At 44.8% G+C, this 23,335-nt stretch overlaps 1 protein-coding gene and 1 pseudogene across 1 annotated transcript; both read left to right on the top strand.

Annotated features, from left to right (window-relative positions):
* The first annotated feature begins 6 nt into the window (after positions 1–6).
* Positions 7–15,879, top strand: SEC61A1 (Sec61 translocon alpha 1 subunit). The gene is made up of 12 exons (XM_005866954.2): positions 7–51; positions 297–364; positions 3,235–3,300; positions 3,391–3,469; positions 4,405–4,536; positions 8,576–8,685; positions 8,973–9,126; positions 10,667–10,827; positions 12,125–12,322; positions 12,599–12,790; positions 13,136–13,212; positions 13,894–15,879. The coding sequence occupies exons 1-12, from the start codon at positions 45–47 to the stop codon at positions 14,078–14,080; spliced, it is 1,431 nt and encodes a 476-aa protein (XP_005867016.1). The 5' UTR covers positions 7–44; the 3' UTR covers positions 14,081–15,879.
* Positions 4,562–5,972, top strand: LOC102255894 (annotated as a pseudogene).
* Positions 15,880–23,335: the final 7,456 nt, after the last annotated feature.

Below are 23,335 nucleotides of genomic sequence, written 5' to 3' on the forward strand. Positions count from 1 at the left end.
CGGAGTGGAGCCTAAGCAGGACCCGGAGTGGAGCAGCCGCCGCCATGGCGAGTGAGTCCCTGGGGGCAGCCCGGGTTGCGCCGGAATGGAACACAGTCCCCCTTTCCCCTCACCGGTCCGGGCAGGTGCCCGCCCACCAGGCCTGCCCGGATCCCAGGCCCTCGGGATTCCCACGAGTTCTGGTACTCGGTCTGCTCCCCTGCCCCCTGCCCCAACACAAGCTGGGCGGAAGGCTTACCCGGGTAGCGCGAAAGGTTCTCCGAGCCCTAAATCTTCTTTTGTTTTTTCCATCAAAGTCAAGTTTCTGGAAGTCATCAAACCCTTCTGTGTCATCTTGCCGGAAATCCAGAAGCCCGAGCGAAAGGTAAGTCCCCAATCGCTGTCAGGAAGGCTTCGTGGAACTCGGGATGCTTGAAGTTTACAGTACAATTAAATATGGCTTCAACACGCCAATGGGAACTCTCTCCCTCCTCTTCCCCCTGGAGGATAGTTGTATGCACTCCTGAGCTTTGTCGAAAGGTGACCTCCTCGTGTGGGAATTTCCACCTAAGTCATCGTGCTTTATTCGGAGCATCCTTTGTGGATGTTACTCCAGGGAGCAAAGCCTCGAGTTTGCCCTGTGCCAAAAATTGACCCTGGCAGTGAATGAGTAAGGCCTCAAAAGCCCTGGGATCCTCAGGTTGGGCTACCCTTCCCTCTTCACCTCCAACAGGAGCAGATGCAGTTGGGTTTTTTTTCTAGGAGAAGCTCTTTGTAGCCAGCTGCTAAGAGGAGCTAAAAGCAGTCGCTTTATTCTGACCGAAAACTTTGTATGTAGGCTGCCAAATCACCTGAGAGTGAAGGCATTTTGTGAACCCTGCTTTTTACAGCAGGTGCATTAAAACGTGGAAAAAAATAGAAGTGTAGACTTCTATTGCATCTTTCTCAGGATTTCTGCTGCTACCTGGATAGCTACAGGCCAAGATAGTGAGTGTTGCTGTCATTGGGTTCTTAAAGAATAGGAATATATTTTGTCTTCACATTCTTTTCCGACTGTTGTTCATGCATTCACATATGTGTACTTGACATCAACATAGACACTTGGGTTCTTGGAGTGTCTTTTCTTTTGTGTGTGTGGTCTTTGTTTTGTATAAATGCCCCACATAGGTATTGCCTTTGATGGGCAAATAGGCAAAGCCCTTCCCCTGTCACCCCCACCCCCACCCCACCCCACCCCCAGCATGGTAGAAAGGTCATGGCTCTGGAGGCAGGCAATCCTGGGACCCACCCTTCCCACAACCACTTACTAGCCGAGTGACATGGATTGGCCTTGTAGCTTAAGTGTGATAGATGGAGCAGTGGCTTCAAAAGGGGTTAACTCTGGCAGATGTGATTTCTGATGGTGGTTTTGCAGGAAGAATAGAAGTTTTCGTGAAGTGAGGGAGAGGAATTTCAGGCATAAAGAATGTGTAATGTGCAAAGGCAATGAAGACAAGCAGGTTGGAACACAAAGGGTAGGTGGGAAGCAATAGGAGCCAGACATTAGAAGCTTGCCTTGGAAGTAGGGTAGAGGATTGGAGTGGTTTAGAGGCTTTTGCAATAGAGAGTGATCTACGGGAGTGGGCTAGGAGGTAAGGCTAGATTTAGAAGCTGTTTAAAAGGTAGAGTAGACAAGACTTGAATAAACAGCTTTTGATGCTTTGCTGTTAAATTTGGCTGCATCCATGAAAGACTTGGTTATTAACAAATGAGGAGTCTTGTAAAAATTGTCCACTCTTTTTTCCTATAAAAAATCATTTCAGCCCTGGCCAGGTGGCTCAGTTGGTTGGAGTGTTGTCCCACACACCAAAAGGTTTCAGGTTAGACCCTGGTCAGGGAGCATATGGGAAGCAACTGACCCGACCCAACCGACTGATATTTCTCTCCCACTTCGATCTCTCTCTCTCTCTCTCTCTCCCCCTCCCTCCCTCTCTCCCTTTCTCCCTCCCCCCCTCTCTCTTTCTCCCCTCTTTTTTCCTACCCTCCCTTCCTTCCTCTCCCCTCCCTTCCTCCTTCCCTCCCTCCTTTCCTCTCTCTCTAGGAATTAATTGAAACATATCCTCATGTGAGGATTAAAAAAAGTCATTTCAAAGAACAAGTTTTGTTTACACAAGGCATTTCCACATAAAGATCCTTATTCTGCACAATATTACTGTGTTTTTTAAGCCTTTTAAAGCTATTCTTGCAGTATAGGCAGCAAGTACTAACAAAGACACTGAGTTTTAGAAGCAGAAGACCCAGAAGAATTCCCACTCTACTGCTTAGCACAAGAGGCGCCTTGGGCAGGGCATCTAAACTTTTCTAATGGTTCTTCGTAGTCATCTGTAAAATGCTTCTGAAATGTAAACCTATCCTGCTTACATACCTGAAGAGATGTGAAAAGTCTTAGACGCTACTAGCAGTTAGTGAGTGGGTTAAACCTGCAACTCTCCTTGCCCTCCTGCCCCATATTGTTTATTACATTGTTTTATCCTTAATTCATAGAAAGTATACGACGTATTAAACAATCACAAATTCCAAATTGGCTGACTCCAAAATAACAAGATTTCGTCAGTTACAAAACCCTTTCAAGTGAATGATGATAGCTCATATATTGTAAAGGTTTGTCTGGTTTAGGAATCTGTTTCTATTGCAACATTTTTTGATCTTGGACTTGATCCTAAACTGTTTATACTAATGGTTAAGAGCACATGCATTGGACTCAAACTCACTTCAGCTATGGGTCTCAGGAGAAAACTCAGTTTTCTCATTGTTAAATAAAAATAGGAGCTGCCAAAACCGGTTTGGCTCAGTGGATAGAGCGTCAGCCTGCGGACTGAAAGGTCCTGGGTTCGATTCCGGTCAAGGGCATGTACCTGGGTTGCGGGCACATCCCAGTGGGGGATGTGCAGGAGGCAGCTGGTCGATGTTTCTCTCTCATTGATGTTTCTAACTCTCTCTCTCCCTTCCTCTCTGTAAAAAAATCAATAAAATATATTTTTAAAAAAATAGGAGCTATGTAGTTCAAGGGTCCAATGAGATGATGCATATAAAGGTCTTTGCATATAGAAAACCTGCAGTACATGTACTTGTATTTTGACACTAATGTTTGGTACATGTTTTGGAGTACAAGGCTTACCTTTCTGATGAACAGAAAAAAGGGTCTAATCTGAGTCGATTTCTATTAATTTGCTTATGAAAATAACTTCTTGCCTTATTTCTTTCTCTTCTACACAGATTCAGTTTAAGGAGAAAGTGCTATGGACCGCTATTACCCTCTTTATTTTCTTGGTGTGCTGCCAGGTAAGCCCGATTTCCCGTTCCTGTATGGAGGTGGGGGTCAGAGAGGGCTGGAGACGTGTGCTGACTCCTTTTCTCTATGCTTGTTTCCAGATCCCCCTGTTTGGCATCATGTCTTCAGATTCTGCCGACCCTTTCTATTGGATAAGAGTGATCCTAGCCTCTAATAGAGGTAGAACTCTGGCTCTCTGTACCTCTCTCTGTACAATGTGGGCTTGACTGACCTTCTTTAGTTAAATTACAGGCTTTGGCTTTATGTGGAGCTCAGAGAGTGTTTGGGAAGAATGTCAGTGTGCTGTGCTGAATAGCCTTAGTAAATGCCGAATTCAGCATCGAGGCATGTCATCATATTCAGAATTGCATCTGAATGCAGTATAAAACCTGTAATATCAAGGTTGAGTATGTCGTAGAGAATAGGAAAAACTAGAATATTTTTTATACAACTGAAATAATGATATTTCTACCTGTCTTTCTTGTGTTTTGATAACCTTTAGAATATGTAATTTGTTTCTCAGCTGCATCTTTTTCATATCTATAGGTTACATCATTATATATATCAAAATATGTAACAGTGTTTTGTACACTCTAAATTCCTTAGGGGGGCGGATTTTATGTCAGTACCACTTTCAATTAACCTATTTTTTAAATATAATATAGTTCAAATAAAGTTTCAAAACAGTTGGAAGTATTTTAGCGTAATGGAAGTAGAAGTTTATTCACAACTAGATACAATTGTATAGGCATCCTTTTCAGACTCTGGAATTATTTGAATGCTAATCCTTTTTATTACCTGAGAAAGAGACAAACCTTTCTTATCTCTGTAAAACCAGAATGAATCTGTTTATGGTGAATATAAATGTAGCTATCTGTTTAAAAGCCATGTGACTTCGGAAACAGAATAAGATGTGGTCTGGCCGACTGAATAGAGTGAATTGAATTATACTGTAATCGTTGATATTTTGGGGTTATTTTCTAAATTAAATGCTGCTAGCAAACTGAAGCACACTAGTTTTGTGTAAGGGGTACAGTCAGATTTTGCTCATTCATTTTCTTAATAATATGTTTTCCAAGCTAATATGGGCTGTGTTTTGCCTCCCCTGTCCTCAGGCACATTGATGGAGCTGGGTATCTCTCCCATTGTCACCTCCGGCCTCATCATGCAGCTCTTGGCTGGCGCCAAAATAATTGAAGTTGGTGACACCCCAAAAGACCGAGCCCTCTTCAATGGAGCCCAAAAGTGTAAGTGAGATTTTCAATGATGTTCAAATGTCAATAGTTGAGAATTTGAATTTTCTATAAAGTTTGGGGCATCAAAACAGTTTTTCCTTTGTACCGTGTAACTTCCTTGGCCCACCATTCCTGCAGGTGCTCCATGGCCTGTGTTAGCAAGAAAGCACTTCTCAGGCAGGGCCATTGGCTGGGGCCTGTGATACGCTGCTTCAGTGAGGGCCTCAAATGTGGCCACTTGGGCACCACTCCTCCAGCTGCCCAACACTATGTGCCAGTAGTGCAGCCCCAATTCCTCTTGTGCTTTTGGGCACTGCTCTGAGCAGTGTGTCACCCTTTAAACCAGAGTACTGGTGGGCTCTATGGGGAAAAAACAAAACAAGAAGAAAGTGGAGGAGGTGCAAGAAGAGAAGGAAGAGGAATGTAGTGGGCAAAGTGCTCGGCCGTTGAGAGGTAATGGCAAAGGTGGGGTACCTGCTCAAGTGGAAGGGGTTCTCAGAGGGAGGCAACGCACGGGAGCCAGAAGAGAACCTGGATTGCCCCAACCTCACAGCTGAGTTTCTATAGTCACGGAAAACAGCATATGAGACAGAGAAGTCAGAGGGAGGCAAGTGCAAAGCTAACTCTGATTCTGAAGCTAAGGGAGAGGAGAACAAATGGAAGAAGAAAGAAGAGTCAAAAACGCCAAGGCTTTGCCTGGGGTTTGGAGCCCAAGTACATTATTAGAGCTGCAGAATCCAGTGGAGAACTCATGTTTGATGAGGCTGACCTGGTCCCTGCCAAAGAAGCCACTGTCTAGTGCCCCCAGGTTGTCATATCCTTCTATGCTCATGTGACATTCCTACTCCTCAGAAGATGGTGACAAAAAACTGCTGGGACCAGCCCCTGTCACATCTGACTGTGGGTTTCAGGTGGGGAGGGGAAGAGTTCTACTTGTCTTGAAGCTGTAGAGGTGGCTTGAGAAGATGTCCTTTAAAGAGCCAGTCTAGTTTCTGTGCCCTACAGCAGCCCAGTGCTTTAAAGCTGTTCCATGCTGTACAGTGTGCACACCCATCCCCGTGGAGGGGAAGAAAGATCAGTGTTTTGAGGCAACCCATTCTGCACTTTGGGGAGAAAAGCAAAGGGCCTTCTATGAAGGAAAAAAACTTACAAGCCAACGTGTTCCCAATAAAGAACTAAACCCATTGATGAGTTACCAAAGCTGCCATTTTGGGGATGGAAACTGGTTGAGAAGGGAAAGTCTTTCATTGAAGCATATACATAGTTAGATTATTCTGTCTTAGAGGTGCTAATTCTTGAAATTGACAAGAAGACCCTTTTCTAATTATGAAGTTACAGATTATCCATCAAAACCACTTGGCTGAGGTATTTGGGGAGGCGAAGAAGGTAGCATAAGAGGTGGGTTTTTTGTTTTGGGGTTTTTTCTTATTGATTTTAGAGAGGGAGCAGGGAAGGAGAGAGAGAAAGACATTGGTTTGTTCCACTTATTTATTCATTCATTGGTTGCTTCTTGAATGTGTCCTTACCGGCGATCGAACCCACAATCTTGGCATATCGGGATGATACTCTGACCAACTGAGCTATCGGCCAAAGCGTCTCTCTGTTTTTTAATGTTGAACTATGAAACCATTAGTGGCAGGGTTCAGTCACTGAGCACAAGTTCATCAAGTCACTTTAAGAGTTGGATTATTTCAAAAGTCCTGGTCTCAGGAGAAGATTAAACTTTCATACTGGGACAGTGGTTCACTTTAGAGCACAAAACAAAATAAAAATTCTTTTTTAATCCTAAGAATTAACTAATACCCAAAATGCTGTCTTGACTTATGAGATCCATCAGTTCTTGACATTATCTAGACCTGCATCTAGAACTCCATCGTAAATCTTTTTAGACATCTGTTAAGTGTTTGTGAAAATTTTGTTTAAATGTAAACTTCATACTACATTGTCAGTTTCTTATTAATACTATATCGATTTATAATCCCTAACAAAAGACAGAAAGAAAGCGCTCTGGGAGAGGCATGGTGCAAGGTACTTGGATGGGCTGGACAAGGCAGGTGGGAGGATGTCCATTGCCCCAAGGCTGCACGATTGAGTGGAAGGAGCAGGGCTTGGCGGTCTCCCTCCACCAACCGATCGATGTCCTTACCACTTAGGAGGAGATGATGTGTACTTCAGAGTTATTGTAGGAATTCAGTAGAATAACGTTTGTAAACACACTCAGTGCCTGGCACTTAATAGGTATTTGGCAGATACTGTTTTTCTTCTGGGAGTTTAAAAAGATTCAACTCGGGAAAGTTGATTCTCCCAACCCCGTTCTACTATTTACTAGCTTATGACCTTTGGACAGAGTTAGGTGACAGCTATGACAGCTTTTACATCTCAGTTTCTTCATCTGGAAAAAATGGGATTAACAATAGTTACTTTGTAGCAAATAAGTGTCACTAGTAACAATGACCAGTCATCAAAGTGATCCATGTTCAGCCTCTGACTGAACTGAAATGCATTAATTAGGAAGTGATATTTACAGTTTTCTATCCAGCTATATTTTCTTCCACACCAGAAGAAATCTTTTTAACTTAGTAGATTAAATAATTGAGCAAAAAATAACAATGTAATTTACACTTGTCAGTTTTAGACATAAATTAGAATTTTAAAATATATACATGAATTATTTTTAAGCACAGATTTGTCTGTTTTATCTTTGGTCTTGACAATTTTTTAAATTTCTTCTGCTTAGAGAATTCAGTTTCATTGAGCAGTTCTTTAAAAGTCAAATGAAAATTACATATGGGTACTCTGGAGCACAATTTTATTTTACTAATTAGGTTTGACAAACTAACCAGAAAAGCTTGAAACCCATGCCCTTACTTAGAGATTCATCTAGTAATGTGGAACCAGTAAAAATGTGTTGATTCCATTTTGCCTAACAATGAAGTATAATGATATAAGACACGCGGATAGTCTACACAAAGCAAAGCTTCCATTAGGCCAAGAGAGCTTGTGGCAGAGGAAATGGAACAAGTGACTAAGTTACTGATGGCATGGTGAGGTTTTTCCTTTTAAAAAACCACATACATCACATACAAACTGGGAACCCCTTTATCCCAGAGTTAATCGTCCTTGTTCTGGACTCAGACCTGGATGATAAGCTTGCAGAGGTGGCCCAGGCATGTCGTTCAGCTCAGGAGCTCTCCACAACCCCAGCAAGCTGATCTATCTGAGGGTGGGTGCCGTGGGGTAGTGACATCACCACATCGTGTGCCTCGGGATACTGTCTTTAGTAGATTTTGCTCCTTGACTTGTCTTCCATAGAACAGATTTGTCATGTTCCAGCTCTTCCTCTTCCCGTCTCTGAAGGGAAAGTGAATTTAGGAGGTGAAATGAAGGCGCTCGCCTGCTTCTGTTAATAGGCATTTGAGTTTATTGTGTGCTTTGACAGTGTAACTTTTGGGTGTTTCTTGGACCAAGCTCCTTGAGGCACTATCAGTATACAGATAAAAATAGATGTTTTTATTGGTTTGAGAGAAAGAGAGAAACAGTGATGTGAGAGAGAAACATCCATCTGTTGCCTCCCCCATGCACCCTGACTGGGGATCGAACCCAAAACCTGGGCATGTGCCCCGACTGGGAATTGAACTGGCAACCTTATGGTGCTCAGGACAACACTCAACTACTAAGCCACGCCCTAACTGGTTTGGCTCAGTGGATAGAGTGTCGGCCTGCGGACTGAAGGGTCCCAGGTTCGATTCCGGTGAAGGGCACGTACCTTGGTTGCAGGCCCATCCCCAGTGGGGGGCGTGCAGGAGGCAGCTGATCAATGTTTCTCTCTCATCGATGTTTCTGACTCTCTATCCCTCTCTCTTCTCTGTAAAAAATCAATAAAATATATTTAAAAAAACAACAACAACTGAGCCACACCAGCCAGGGCGGCAGTATCAGTATGATTCATCTTTGTTCTTAGTGCTTTGTACAGAGTAGGTGTTCAATAACTGTTTCCTCTATGACTGTGTAATATCCCACTTTGAGAACATAGTTTTCTTTTGATTTCTAGTATTTGGCATGATCATTACCATTGGCCAGTCTATTGTGTATGTGATGACGGGAATGTATGGGGACCCTTCTGAAATGGGTGCTGGAATCTGCCTGTTAATCACCATTCAGGTAATTGTTATGCTGACATTCTCCCCTTCTGAGTAGCTCCTCACACTCACTCAGACTTCCCAAATAGCAACCCTGAACCATGCGTAAAATAAACTTCTATGGAGAAGGAGCCCAGCACCTGTGTTGGCCTCTAAATTCAACAGAGGAAGGCCCTGCTGTCTGTTGTCTACTCGGCCTTCAGCATTTATATCAGAGAAGCCCCTTGCTAAGGGAGGAAAGAGCCACACCTGCAGGGAACTGGAATGCAGTCTATTTGGGTTTCTTTACTTTTATTTTTTAATTTACAGCTCTTCGTTGCTGGCTTAATTGTCCTACTTTTGGATGAACTTCTGCAAAAAGGGTATGGCCTCGGCTCTGGAATCTCCCTCTTTATTGCCACTAACATCTGTGAGACCATCGTGTGGAAAGCGTTCAGCCCCACCACTGTCAACACTGGCCGAGGTAAGCACCCTGGGCTCCCCTAGGGACAGGGGTCGGTGAAAAGTATGGACATGTGCAAAGCAGAAGACCAAAGTTCCCGTTCCAAAGAAGCAGCAGCTCCGTTTTAGGTACATTTCTTCTGATTCTTCTGTGTGTATTTTTAAACACAGGCTTCTGCTCCTAATGATACATAACTTACATATTCCACGTCAGAGTATTGCACAATTGTTGACCATGCCAGAGTACAGAATCCTGCCTCTTACTTTCTAGCCAAGTGTGGACTTCTTGGCAAGGATGAGCAGCATTGATTGAAGCAGTCTTCTGATGGACATGTAGGTCATTTCCAGTTTGGGTTGTTGGTGCAACAGAAACAGTGAACAGCCTCATACATTCATGTTTCTGTATTTTGGCAGTTGCTTTCAGTGAATACGTTTCTAAAAATGAAATCACTGAACCAGCCAACGCACTTGTCATGCAGGAAGCAGCTTTCTGTAAGAGGCCTGAACTTGGCGTTCACCTCCTGGCTGTTCCTATTAGGAGTAGATAAGTGGTTTGGGGCAAATCCCTCTACCTCCCAGACTCAGTTGCCAGGATGAAATGAGAAATAACATGAAATGGTCCAGGAATAGGCAGCAGGAGAAGCAGCAGATGGTACCACCATCATGTGTTAGAAACACGAGGAAAGTGCCCTCGTGGGGCAGTATGCAGGCGCCCTTCACAGTACTGATATCAGGACCTCCCACTGCCCACAGGGCACAGCTCTGGACATGGCACTGGCTCCCTGCAGGAGGCGAGACTGTCATTGTGGGAGAGTTACACTGTCCTCCGCGGACATAGAGTAATACAGTGCTCCTGCTTCTTACTTTAGCTGGGGGTTTAACTTCAGTAAGTTTCTTGAAATTTTATAAGCTTCCTAAGCCTTATGAATGCCCCAGCTCCCCAACTTCCCCTCACTTGGGTCTGCTGCCTAATCCTCAGGTCATGTACTCATTCTTACTCTCGATTCCTTCAGTCCCCCGGTAAGCTGCTCTGCTTCCTGGCTCTTTCAGCGCCCTTTCCTGTGGGGTGTATACTGGCTGGATCAGGCTGTGTGGTGGGCAAGCATGTTGTCCTTTCTGCTTGATCGTCAATGTAAGGAGCCGAGAAGTCAAGCCCATCCCCCGCTCCCCTTTGTCAGAGGCAGCCTGCACTTCAAAGCTGGGGATGCTCTACTGCCCGGGGTTTTCCAGGGAAATGAATGGGCAGCTCCGAGCCACTCCAGTGTAGGACCTCTTCAGCTGGAGTTCAGCCGGTCCTGCTTTTGTGGTTTTATAATCGATCATCATTCCACACATCTGGTGGCCTTTGACTCACATGCCAGTGAAATGAGAACTCAAAAGCGTAGACGAGCCCCTTTCTGCAGGTTGAAATCTCTACTGAAGAAATAGGAATGAGGGAGGAGAAAATGCCACTCTACCCCTGTGGTTATGGAATAGGCACCATGGATCTTAAAACTAATTCTGTTTTCTTTTCTAAGAAGCTGTTTGTCTCCTTACCACGTGTGTCCCTCCTTTACCAACAGGGATGGAGTTTGAAGGTGCCATCATTGCACTGTTTCATCTGCTGGCCACACGCACTGACAAGGTCCGAGCCCTTCGAGAGGCCTTCTACCGCCAGAACCTCCCCAACCTCATGAATCTGATTGCCACCATCTTTGTCTTTGCAGTGGTCATCTATTTCCAGGTGCGTCCAGACCCACCACAGGGAGATCAGATGGTCCGGTTTAAGTTTTGGAATGTCTTGGTGTGTGCGCCCTCACCTGCACCCAGGGTGGTGTACATCACCGTATAGTATTGCAGTGGTGGGATGGCATCTGAAAGGAGCAGGTTTCCATGGGAGCTGGACAAGTGTGTTCCATTGAGTCGTGGGGACCTGCCTGAACTAGACAAAACTGAGGCAGATGCCACGTTTCTGAGATGATGCTCCTTTGGGTTGGGCGCAGCAACAGATAAAGAAGATACATCTTTAAGTTCCTAGTTAAAGAGAAGTGAAAAGTCTTCAAGCTCTAAAGCTTCATCGCCATCTTACCCAATGTTTATAGAGTGTTTGTAGGTAGTGTCATTCTGGAAAAGGCCCTTCCTCTGAGAGCTCTTACCTTTCAAATTATTAGTCTGTGCCACTTGCTTGTGAATAAGAGACCTGAGCTGTCAGTTGCTTTTCTGTAGTTGGATTAGTCTTTGTATTTTTTCATCAGCCACTTTGTATTCTGACAGTTACTGAAAAGAAGGGATGGCAGTGGAAAAGACAGTGTAGTGCTTACAGGAACGTCATTATACCACCTAGTGCTTTTTCTGAGGACCAGACAGTCTGTTCCTTCAGCTGGGACTTACTCAGATGCCTGATTACTAAGCTTTAGTGCACCATAAGCTTGGTGTGGATATTTGTAGTTAGGCCATTAAATTTTTATTTTATTTTAAAGCCTCTATATTCTGAATCCTGTTCTAGGCACTGGAGTTTGTAAAAATAATATAAAAGAAAACCTTTCTATTCTCCAAGGGTTTCAGAGGGAGAAGCTATATTCACAGAAAAGCTTAGCTTTTCTGCTTATGATTTAAAACATCGTAAAAGACTGCTCTGGGGTGTGAGGTGGAGGCCATGGTGGCCTTGTCGTGAGGCCCCTGTAAGAGCACAGGAGAGGTAACACCAAGAGAACCACTGTTCGGACTTACTGGGCATGTGTCCTTCAGGCTGTTTTATGGTCCACATTGATGCAGATGTAATGTGATGGACTTTGGGTTGCTTGTTTGTGTGTTTGTTTTTGACAGAAATGGGATTATTCCACTGTGCTGGGCTTCGGTGCATTTGTTAAGCCTTTCTTTCTGGGAACCCTCAGTTAAAGTGGCCCCAAGAGCAGTGATGGGTCAGGAAAGGACATGTGAGCCCTGGAACCAATGTAGGTCCAGCCACCCCCTGCTGGGCTGTGTCTGTGCAGACACTGGAATGAGGCAGTGAGGGTGCTCTGCTTTGTTTGGCTTCTCAGGGCTTCCGAGTGGACCTGCCCATCAAGTCGGCTCGTTACCGAGGCCAGTACAACACCTACCCTATCAAGCTTTTCTACACCTCCAACATCCCCATCATCCTGCAGTCCGCCCTGGTGTCCAACCTATACGTCATCTCCCAGATGTTGTCAGCCCGCTTCAGTGGCAACCTGCTGGTCAGCCTGCTGGGCACCTGGTCTGTAAGTATGGCTGCTTGAAGAAATCCGTTTGAATGCTGTGGTAGTTACAGTGGGGTGCATCCATGTGTCTTCCTTGTGACCAAACATTTTACCCAAAGATATTTTCTAACCATGCCTTTTACCAATCCAGCACAGTAACTTTTCTTTTCAGTAAGAAAATGGCACTGTGGACACTTGAGCAAAATTGTGTTCCTTTTCATCTGCTCAGAGCTACTTTTGTCCTTACGCTAAGGTATAAAGAAACAGCACTCACAGGCTTTCTGTGTGTTCTTCCAGGATACGTCTTCTGGGGGCCCAGCACGTGCTTATCCGGTCGGTGGCCTTTGCTATTACCTGTCCCCTCCAGAATCTTTTGGCTCCGTGTTAGAAGACCCTGTCCATGCCGTTGTATACATAGTGTTCATGCTGGGCTCGTGTGCATTCTTCTCCAAAACATGGATCGAGGTCTCAGGCTCCTCTGCCAAAGATGTAAGTATAAGTTACAATTTAATTAAACCAGGAAACAGGAGCTCTCCCATGTCCCTGGTGTCAGTGGTCTGTGAATACCTGCAGCCGCTTCCTCCTCATTAGGCCGAAGTGTTTATGGCCATAGACGAGCCCAGGGGTAAATTAATGCTCACTTGGGGAGGTGGAGCCAAACTAAAACTAGACTTCGTCATACGACTTCTCTGGAGCAGTTTTTAAATTATCTATATAAATATTACCAGGATGCTAAAGAAGGAAACCTGTGTTTAGAGCCACTATGAAATGTCTACCTGCCTCTCAATTTCAAACTTAAAATTGAACATTGTCTTCTCTTCGGGCATCATGCAGGTTGCAAAGCAGCTGAAGGAGCAGCAGATGGTGATGAGGGGCCACCGAGAGACTTCCATGGTCCATGAGCTCAATCGGTGAGGCTGGCCCTCGGTCCTAGTGGTTTTCTCATAATTGTAGTTTTCTTACACATCAAGCATGTTGATAGGGCTTAGAGATTTCTGGTTAATTAAATCTTATCCAGGTTAGAAAAGGTCCCTGTGTCCACAAGAAAATCAGCATTGCCAATTTCAGATTGTCTTTCAATCCCTAGCAGGGACAGTAGACAATTTTGTTCACTCTCTTTTTTTGTTGTTGTTGTTCACTCTCTTAATGAGAATTCTCTGAAGACTCCAGATTTACAGCACATTGTTCAGGAGAAATAAAATGCAAACCACATAAGAACTCTTAAATTTTCTAGTAGTCACATTTAAAAAGTAAAAATTTGTAATTAATGTAAGGAAAATCATTAGATATTTTATGTTCTTGTCTTCAAAATCTAGTGTGACAACTTTAATATCTCAACTTGGACTAGTCATATTTCACTAGCCACATGTGGCTTGAGTGTCCACTTACTGGACAGCAGCCCTAGTCTAGACCTTATGGTATGTGAGCAGTTATAAAGTTTGATATAAAGTTTCAAGGAGGTAGCGGAATGACCTCTACAAGAGTTAGGTTCCTAAATCAGAGGTAAGTAGGCAAGAAGCCTGCGTCAGGAGTGGGCCACACTACAGGTATTTATGTGGTGACACCTTGCTGACTCATCTCCTCCTCCCCAGGTACATCCCCACTGCTGCTGCTTTCGGGGGGCTGTGTATTGGGGCCCTCTCCGTCCTGGCTGACTTCCTGGGTGCCATCGGATCTGGAACTGGGATCCTGCTTGCGGTCACAATCATCTACCAGTACTTTGAAATCTTTGTAAAGGAGCAGAGCGAGGTTGGCAGCATGGGGGCCCTTCTGTTCTGAGCCATGTCTCCCCTGGACCAGGAAGAGGAGCCATGCTCTGGACTTGCCAAGGAAAGGAGCAACGAATCCAGCACGGGGTACTGCTATGGCATGTGGACCTTTAATTTTTTTTTTTTAATTTCATATTCTTTCATTCCACTTTGTAAAGTGCTAGAAATTTCCAATTTGAAATTTTGCTTTCTATTCTGGCATTGGCAAAATAACCATAGAAGTGAGGTTTTATTCACCTGATAGCCAGAGGTTGGGAGGATAAATGACTGTACTCATGTGTCCATGTAACCTTTGTTTTAACCTTTGCACCTTCTCAGTGCCGTAGGCGGCTGCAGTGGTCCCAGCTGTTCCCTACAAGGGAATAACTTATTGGTTAGAAGCACAAACATTGTTGAAAGGACTACATTTCACTGTGGTAGTAGGTGTGAGGCTGGGAGCAGACTATGTGTTTTCTGGTAGATGTGGGAGACTCATTAGCATGTCCCCTCATGGTCAGGGGTAGGAACAGCTACTTAAAACTTGTTCTCTGGACGACACAATTGTCTTCTCTTTTAAAAGTAGTTTTTAAAAGAGGGATGAATTTCCTGGCAGACACTTTTGGGCTATCTTCTTATCCTCACCTGAGGATATGTTTATTGATTTTTAGAGAGAGAGAAACATCCATCTGTTGCCTCCCGTAAATGCTCCAACTGGGTATCAAACCCACAACCTATTTGATGTACGGGACAATGCTCCAACCTACTGAGCCACCAGCTGGGATTCTTCAGCTTATAAAGCTGTGCGTGGCCAAGCTCGGCACACATTGTGTGGTGGATCCCTGAAGTGATGTCTGTCCAGTTCTTCCAGTTGTCACTGGACCTGGTCCCCCGTGGTTCCTTCACTCCCCACTCAGCCCTAGGCAGGGGCACTGTGGCAGGTGCTCAGACGTGGAGAGACAGTGACTTACGTGGTGTTCACAGGCACCACTCTTCTCCCTGGGCTTCCCAGGAAAGAAGGGCTTAGACCTGAGGTCTGTGATGTGGTTAGGGTCAGAGAGCTGTATGTTGCTTTAATGTTTGATAAAAGACTCACTATTATGTGTAAAATAAGTTTGTTTGCAATAACAGGTGATCGAGATCTTAGGAATTGGAGCGTTTTTTAAGGCCTTTAGGGAGGTCCCTCTCAAGGACAAGTGCCTGGCGGTGTTTGGCAGCAGGGACAGTGAGTAAGGCACTGCAGGCCTGTGGGATTCTTGCTGGAGGGCGCCCCACTTCTCAGAGGGGAGCACCAGCCTGTGGAGAGCAGTGTCCCTCCAGCAGCAGGTACACACTGGCTTCCGAAGCACAGAGGTGGTCATGAGTCAGTAGACGTGGCAAACTCGACACCCGAGTCAGGAGGGCTCCCAGAGTTCTCACTGGCAGTGCAACCAGAAACCAGACTGACCAAGAGACTAGAAGTAACTTGCTTAAAACTACCCGGCAAGTCAGCCACAGAACCATGATGGGCCTGTCCACCACCCCCAGTCCAGGGCATACCACCATGTCACACGCGGCCTTGTCAGACCCAGTCCTGAGCTGAGACCTCCGCTACACTTGGTCTCCTCGGCCCCACCCATAGGAGTCCTGCAGCCTCGAGCAGGAGCCCCGCAGCCCTGCCTGCAGCCTGTAATCATCAGTGGGGCCCTGTGGGGCTCAGGCTCAGGCTCCGGTTAACGACCACAGTGGGTCGGGGCTGACCTCAGCTTCCAGGGACTGTCACTGTGGACGCCAAAACGGCCTAACTGAGATAAGGTGAAAAAGTAACAAATAAAGCCAACGTTTTACAAGCCATTTGTTCATGCTCTTTTGGTTTTCAATACCCTTTATTCCCCAGAAGGCCTGTGAGAGAAGACAGCTGAGGCTGGGTTGGGTCCTGATTTTTTTTTTTTTTAATACATTTTTATTGACTTCAGAGAGGAAGGGAGAGGGAGAGATAGAAACATCAGTGATGAGAGAGAATCATTGATTGGCTGCCTCCTGCATGCACCCCACCGGGGATCGAGCCCGCAACCCAGGCATGTGCCTTGACTGGAATTGAACCCGGGACCTTTCAGTGTGCAGGCCAACGCTCTATCCACTGAGCCAAACCGGCTAGGGCGGGTCCTGATTTTTTACAAGGTGCCCAAGGTCTCCCCTAGGTGCAAGTTCCTCCTCAGAAAGACATTTTGCCTGGAAAACTTTCTTGTGGTAGTATCAATCACATGCTCGGGATTTTGGTAGTTTGAAATACAGGTGATTAAGCAGAAATCCTGATTCTGGGCCGGTGTGAAGACTGCTTGAGCCTCTCCTAGGACTTCGGGAATGTGTCCTGAGGTGCAGAATCCTCCCAGCAGAAGCCTATGGCCCCAGGCCTCCCAGCCCTTTTAGTCCAGACCAAGGGGTGCTGTTGCCCTTGGCAGAGACAATAGGCATCAATACACATCCAGTCACTGACCAGGAGAGTGTCACTGCCCCCAGGACCACAGCATCATGTGGACAACAGTGGCAGGCATGGTGGCTGCCTCCCTAGAATGTGCCATGCAGAAAAGTCTTCCAGTGGTTTTCACTCTGAGCCAAATGACAGACTGTTACCAGGGTAAAGGGAGAAAAAACTTCCCATTCACCCAGATTTCAAAGCTGATATGCTTGTCCTCCGCCACCACTCCGTGCATCATGTTTCCTCGGTGATCCATGATGGAAGCCCTGATGCTGGAGCCCAGCTAAGGAGGAGTCCTGTCCACCTGTCACAGTGCTCGCTCAGGCGGTGCTGGCCAGGGCAGGCTGTCCCTCTGGGGCCACTTGAGGGAAGGTGTTGGGGCATGGCCCCACGGAGGCCATGTGCAGTGAGACCGCAGCAGGACAAGATGTGCAGCCAGGCTGCCCTGTGCTCCCTCTACACTTGCCGGCCAAAGGGATGGGCTCAGATGCAGGGCAGGAGCCAGCAAGCAAGCACTGCAAAACGTGGAGACAGGCCTGGTGTCTGTTTGGACCTACAGAAACTCAGAAAACCTCCTGCTCCCAGGGAAGCACTACATCTTCTCTTGCCTATGCCTGTGGCCAGACCAACCTCACCTGGGAACAGAGTCAACAGAACCCACATGTGAGCAGCCACATATATGGTTTTGGTGCCAGGCTCTGTCTTGGCTCACTGTGACACCTGGCTGGCCCCTCTGCACCTCACTTCCCACCTGTGCACGAGAAGTTGAGCAGTGGCTCCTACTCATCATGGGAGTGATGATTCTGTGGGGCAGGCACTGTGATAGCTACCGAAACATGATCTCATCTACCACTCCCATGCCCTGGCTGCTGGAGGCCTTGGGAGGAAACCTCTTGTTCTGGTTTTATAGGTACAGAAATGGAATATGGCCAGAAGTCACACAACCACGTAGCAGCAGAGCCAGGACAAAATGCCCAAGGCCCTCTTCCTCTACTCCAAGACCCTGCTTGGCTGCTGGGCCTGTCTGCTGGTACCTTTGCTATGGGCCTGGCTGGGAAAGGAATGAGGGGCTCAGGGAACATGGTCCACTCCTAGGAGCCTCCCCATGCTGCCTGTGGCTGGGTCCCTGCAGGGAAACTGCTTTAACTTGGGGTCCCCGCTCCAGTCCCACCACCTTCCTCTACCTGCTGACACCCACTCCCCATGTCCCTCCCCAGCAAGGCTATCATTTAAAATTAAAGGTAAGATAAAGAATTTCCCAGACAATGAAAAGTTAAAGGAGTTCATCACCACCAAACCAGTATTATAAGAAATGTTAACTGGGGGGAGGAGGACACATATGTAATACCTTAATCAATAAAGAAATTAAAAAAAAAAATGTTAAAGAATCTTTAAGCCTGGCTGGCGTGGATCAATGGTTGAGCATCAGCCTATGAACCAAGAGGTTACAGTTTGATTCCCAGTCAGAGCACATTCCTAGGTTGCGGACTGATCCTCAGTGGGGAATGTGCAAGAGGCAACCGATTGGTGATTCTCTCTCATCATTGATGTTTGTATCTCTCCCTCTTCCTTCCTCTCTGAAATCAATAAAAATATATATTTGATAAAAAGAACCTTTAAGAAGAAGGGGAAAATGTAAATATGAATAATAAAATGGCAATAACTATGTACCTAAAAATAATCACTTCAAATATAAGTGGATTAAATGCACCAATCAAAAGACATAGGATAGCTGAATGGATAAGAAAACAAGACCCATTCATATGCTACCTACATGAGAAGCTATTTGGATTAAAAGACACACAAACTATAAGCAAAGGAATGGAAAAAGATTTCGTGCAAACGAAAATGAAAAAAACAAAATGACATATTAGACAAAATAGACTTTAAAGGCTATAATAAAATACAAGCACATTACATAATGATAAGAAAAAAATTCAACAAGAGGATATAATCCTTGTAAGCAATTATACATCCCACATACCAGTAAGAGCACCTAAATATATAAGGCAGATATTGATGGACATAAAGGGAAAGAGCGACAGTAATGCTGTCATAGTAAAAAATTTAACACTCCATTGACATCAGAAAATCAAGGAAACAGCAGTCTTAATTGACACATTAGACCAGATGAATGTAATATTTTTAGAACATTTCACCACAAAGCTGCAGAATATACATTCTTTTCAAGCTCACATGGAACATTTTCCTGGATAGACTATAAGTTAGGTTACATAACAAGTCCTAATAAATTTAATAAGATTGAAATCATATCTAGCATCTTATCTGACCATAACAGCATAAAACTAGAAATCAATTACAAGAAGAAAATGGAAAAACACACAAACACATGGAGACTAGTATGTTATTAAACAATGCATGGTTAGCAATGAGAAAAGAAGGAAATCAAAAGATAACTTGAGACAAATTAAAATGAAAACACAACAACCCAAAATCTATGGGATACAATGAAAACAGTCCTAAGAGGGAGATTCACAGCAATACAGGCCTATAAACAAGAAAATATCTCAAATAAGCAAGCTAACCTTAAAACTAAAGCAACTAAAAATGAACAACAAACAAAAACCAAAGTAAGTAGAAGGAAATAATAAAGAGCAGAACTGAAATAAGTAAAATAGAATTGTTAAAAAAAATACAAAAGAAAGATCAATAAAACCAAGAGCTGGTTCCTTGAAAAAAATAAACACGATTAATGAACTTTTAACCAGACTCATCATGAAAAAAAAAAAATAGTGAGGACCCAAATAAATAAAATTAGACATGATAAAGAAGTGACAACTGACACCACAAAAATGCAAACAATTATAAGAAAATGTTATGAACAATTATATGACTACAACTTGAACAACTTGGAAGAAATTAATAAATACCTAGAAACATACATTTTTTTCCAAAACTGATTTAAGAATAAACAAATCTGTACAGACTGATTACTATCAATGAAATCAAATCAGTAATCAAAAAACTCCCAACAAAGTCCAGGACCAGATGGTTTCACAAGTGAATTTTAACAAGCATTCAAAGAAGAATTAACACATATCCTCAAACTATTCCAAGAAATTCAAAAGGAGGGAAGGCTCCCAAGCGCATTATATGAGGCCACCAATATCCTGATTCCAAAACCAGACAAAAACATTACAAAAAAAGAAAATTACAGGTCATTATCCATAAGGAACATAGATGCAATAATCCTCAACAAAATATTACCAAACAAATTCAGCAATAATTAAGAAGATCATATACCATGATCAAATGGGATGCAAGATTGGTTCAATATCTGTAAGTCAATTAACATGATACACATGAGAAACATGGATGAGAGAAAAACATCAACAATCAACCACCTCCTGCATGCCCCGTACTGGGGATCTGGGGATCGATCCTGCAACCTGGGCCTGTACCCTGACCAGGAACTGAACCGGTGACCTCTTGATTCCTGGGTTGACGCTCAACCGCTGAGCCACACCAGCTGGGCTAAAACTGTTTTCTTTAAGATCTGGAACAAATTAGTGTTGTCCACTTAACCACTTTTATTAATTTAGTATTAGAAGTCCTAGCCACAGCAATCAGACACGAAAAAGAAATAAAAGGCATCCAAATTGGAAAGTAAAAGTAAAATTGTCATTATTTGCATAAAAAAAAGACATATAGGGCAATGGAACAGAATAGAGAGCCCAGAAATAAGCCCATGCCTATATGGTCAATTAATATTTGACTAAGGAGGCAAGACTATACAATGGAGTAAAGACAGTCTCTTCAATAAATGGTGTTGAGAAAATTGGACAGATACATGCAAAAAAATGAAACTAGACCACTTTCTTACACCATATACAAAAATAAACTCAAAATGGTTTATTTTGTATAAAACAAACAAACAAAACAAAAACCATACACAGTAAACTCTAACATTGCTCTTAGTAATATTTTTTCCTGATATTTCTCTTAGGGAAGGAGAAACAAAAGAAAAAAAAACTAAGCAGGAATAAATCAAACTAAAAAGGTTTTGCATAGCAAAGAAAACACTCAACAAAACAAAAAGACAACCTACTCAATGGAAGAACATTTGCCAATGATACATCTGATAAGAGGTTCCTATCCAAAATTTATAAAGAACTCATACAACTCAACACCAAAATAACAAACAATCCAATGGAAATATGAAAAGATGCTCAAGGTAATCATCAGAGAAATGCAAATTAAAACTACAATGAGATACCACCTCACACTTGTCAGAATGGCTATCATCAATAAATCAACAAACAAGTGTTGACAAGGATGTGGAGAATAGGGAACCCTCCTGCACTGTTGGTGGGATTCCAAATTGGAGCCACTGTAGAAAACAGTGTGGAGGTTCCTCAATAAATTAAAAATAGAACTACCTTATGACCCAGCAATTCTACTTCTGGGTATATATCCAAAGAAATCCAAAGCAGTAATTTGTTAAGATGTTTGCACGCCTATGTTCATTGCAGTGTTATTTACCATGGCCAAGATATGGAAGCAACCCAAGTGCCCATAATAAACAATTGGATAAGAAGTGGTACATATATACAATAAAATATTACTCAGCCTTAAAAAAAGAATGAAATCTTACCATTTGTGACAACCTAGATGGACCTAGAGGGTATTATGTCAAGTGACATGTCAGACAGAGAAAGACAAATACCCTATGATTTCACTTATATGTGTAATTTAAAGAACAAAATAAATAAAACAGACACAGCCTCATAAATACAGAGAACAAACTGAGTGTTGCCAGATGGAGAAGTACTAATTGGTAGTTACAAAGTAGGCACCAGGATGTAAAGTCAATATACGATAGGTAATATAGTCAATAGTATTATAATAACTATGTATGGTGCCAGGTGGTACTAGAATTTTTGAGGGGATCACTTCATAAATTATATGATTGTCTAATCACTATGCTGTACACCTGAAACTAATATAAAATAATATTGAATGTCAACTGTAATTAGAAAATAAAAAATTTAAAATATTACAAACAAATATTGAACTCTAAGTAATTGAATATTTGCTTAAATATTTAGGGATGTAGCCCAGCTGGCATAGCTCAATGGTTGAGCGTCCACCTATGACCCAGGAGGTCACAGTTCCTTCATGGTCAGGGCATATGCCCAGGTTTCAGGCTAGATCCCTAGTGGGGGTATGCAGGAGTCAGCCGATCAATGATTCTCTCATTGATGTTTCTATCTCCCTCTCCTCCTTTCCTCTTTGAAACCAATAAACATATATTTAAAAAAAATATTTAGGTATTGATATCTGCAACTTTGAAATGAATAAAAGATGATTGGATAAAAATGGACTGTTGGCTGGAGAAGAGGGATGGATAGTTTCTAGGCGATAGGTATGCAGATTGTCACCAAGCAATTCCTGCAATGTTGAAATTTTCCATAAATGCTGGGAATGCATGTGTATTAGCACAGGACATCCATGGAGGGGTGCACCTGCTGTATAATTCAGCTTGCTTCTGGAGAGGGAAACAGGATGAGGGCAAGGGGAAAGGAGAGTCACTGTACTTTTACATTTTGAACCATGATGTAAATTATCCATAACATTTTTCTTCTTTTTTAAAATTAAACTGCCAGCTCAGGAAGCTTTCCCTGACCGCTCTTTTCCTATAGGTATGTTGGGGCACGTTGGCTTCCTCCCTGCCCTCCTTGGCAGCCTGAATTGCAGGGAAGGGAGCCAGGGCTGTGGCTGGGACGCCAGACTGCACTCCAGGTTTGGTCACGCCCCCAGGCCCGGAGGTGTGGCCCGGCAGGTGCCCAGGCGCGTGATGGGGCCGAGTTGTACGCCTCTTTCCGCAAGGGGGCGCTGTGGCTTCGCAATCAGTAGAGCAGTGCTGCCGCCAGGCCAGTAGGGGATGGGAGTGGGGCGGGGGCGGGGAAGAGACAACGGAGACCTAAGGGATTGGAACCGGCGAGGGAGTGGCCGTGGGCCTGCATCGGATAGCCTAAGATCCCCCACCGCCCACTGCATTGACCTTGCCCATGACCCCTCGACCACTCTGGCCACTCGGGCTCCCTGCCAGCCCCTCCCGCCAGCTCCGCCCCCTGTCCTAGTCCTGGAGCGGCCGGCCTTCCCTGGGCTCCGGTCACCACCTCGGGGAAGCCCTCCTGGCCCCTCCTTGATCACCTGGCGCAAGGTTTCTCCCGGTCTGTCAGTGGTGGGGCCTGTGGCAGGCTCTTTTCCCCGAGGAGAGGCCTGGGGGCGCGGTCACCGCGGCGTTTGTGTGCTTCGGCTGGCAGAGCCCACCGCTGCTTCTTTGCAGTCAGTGGTGTCGCGCAAGCCAAGCTGGCGCGTCAGTGAGAGCATCGGGCACCGCCGGGGGCTGTGAGCTGAAGGCGGGCGTCGCTCAGGGGGCACTGTGATCTGTCCCGTGGGCCATGGGAACCTAGAAAGGAGTCTTGAGCAGAGGCCTGACTGGGGCCGTGGGGAGAGGCCCTGCAACGGGCGAGCAGAAGCCCGGGCCAAGCAGGGGTCAAGGTGGGGAGAGCATAGTAGCTGTCCCCCACCCCAGCGGCTGCCGGTTCACGGTCAGCCCGGGTCGCGCAGGCCCTTGGTGACTGCTCAGGTACGCCCGAGGGCACCTTAGTGACATTCCTGTGCGCGCTGTCCGTGCACATGCCCCCATGCCTGTGTCCTACACACCAGGGTCCTGGGTCCTGCCGGCCCGTGCGCAAGTGCTGTACGCGTATGGCCCGGACTTGCACTGGCCACCCTGTGTCCCCTGCGCCGAACACACCGCGCCCGCTGGCCAACACGCACCCCCGGGGCCTGCCTCCACCA

Source organism: Myotis brandtii, unplaced genomic scaffold (genome assembly GCF_000412655.1).
Source record: "Myotis brandtii unplaced genomic scaffold, ASM41265v1 scaffold240, whole genome shotgun sequence".
In the NCBI taxonomy this organism is placed as follows: domain Eukaryota; kingdom Metazoa; phylum Chordata; class Mammalia; order Chiroptera; family Vespertilionidae; genus Myotis; species Myotis brandtii.

Coding starts and splice junctions, on each gene's coding strand:
- SEC61A1 (XM_005866954.2), top strand. Junction 4,537..8,575: donor CTTCAATGGAGCCCAAAAGT/GTAAGTGAGATT, acceptor TTTGATTTCTAG/TATTTGGCATGATCATTACC. Junction 12,323..12,598: donor GCCTGCTGGGCACCTGGTCT/GTAAGTATGGCT, acceptor GTGTTCTTCCAG/GATACGTCTTCTGGGGGCCC.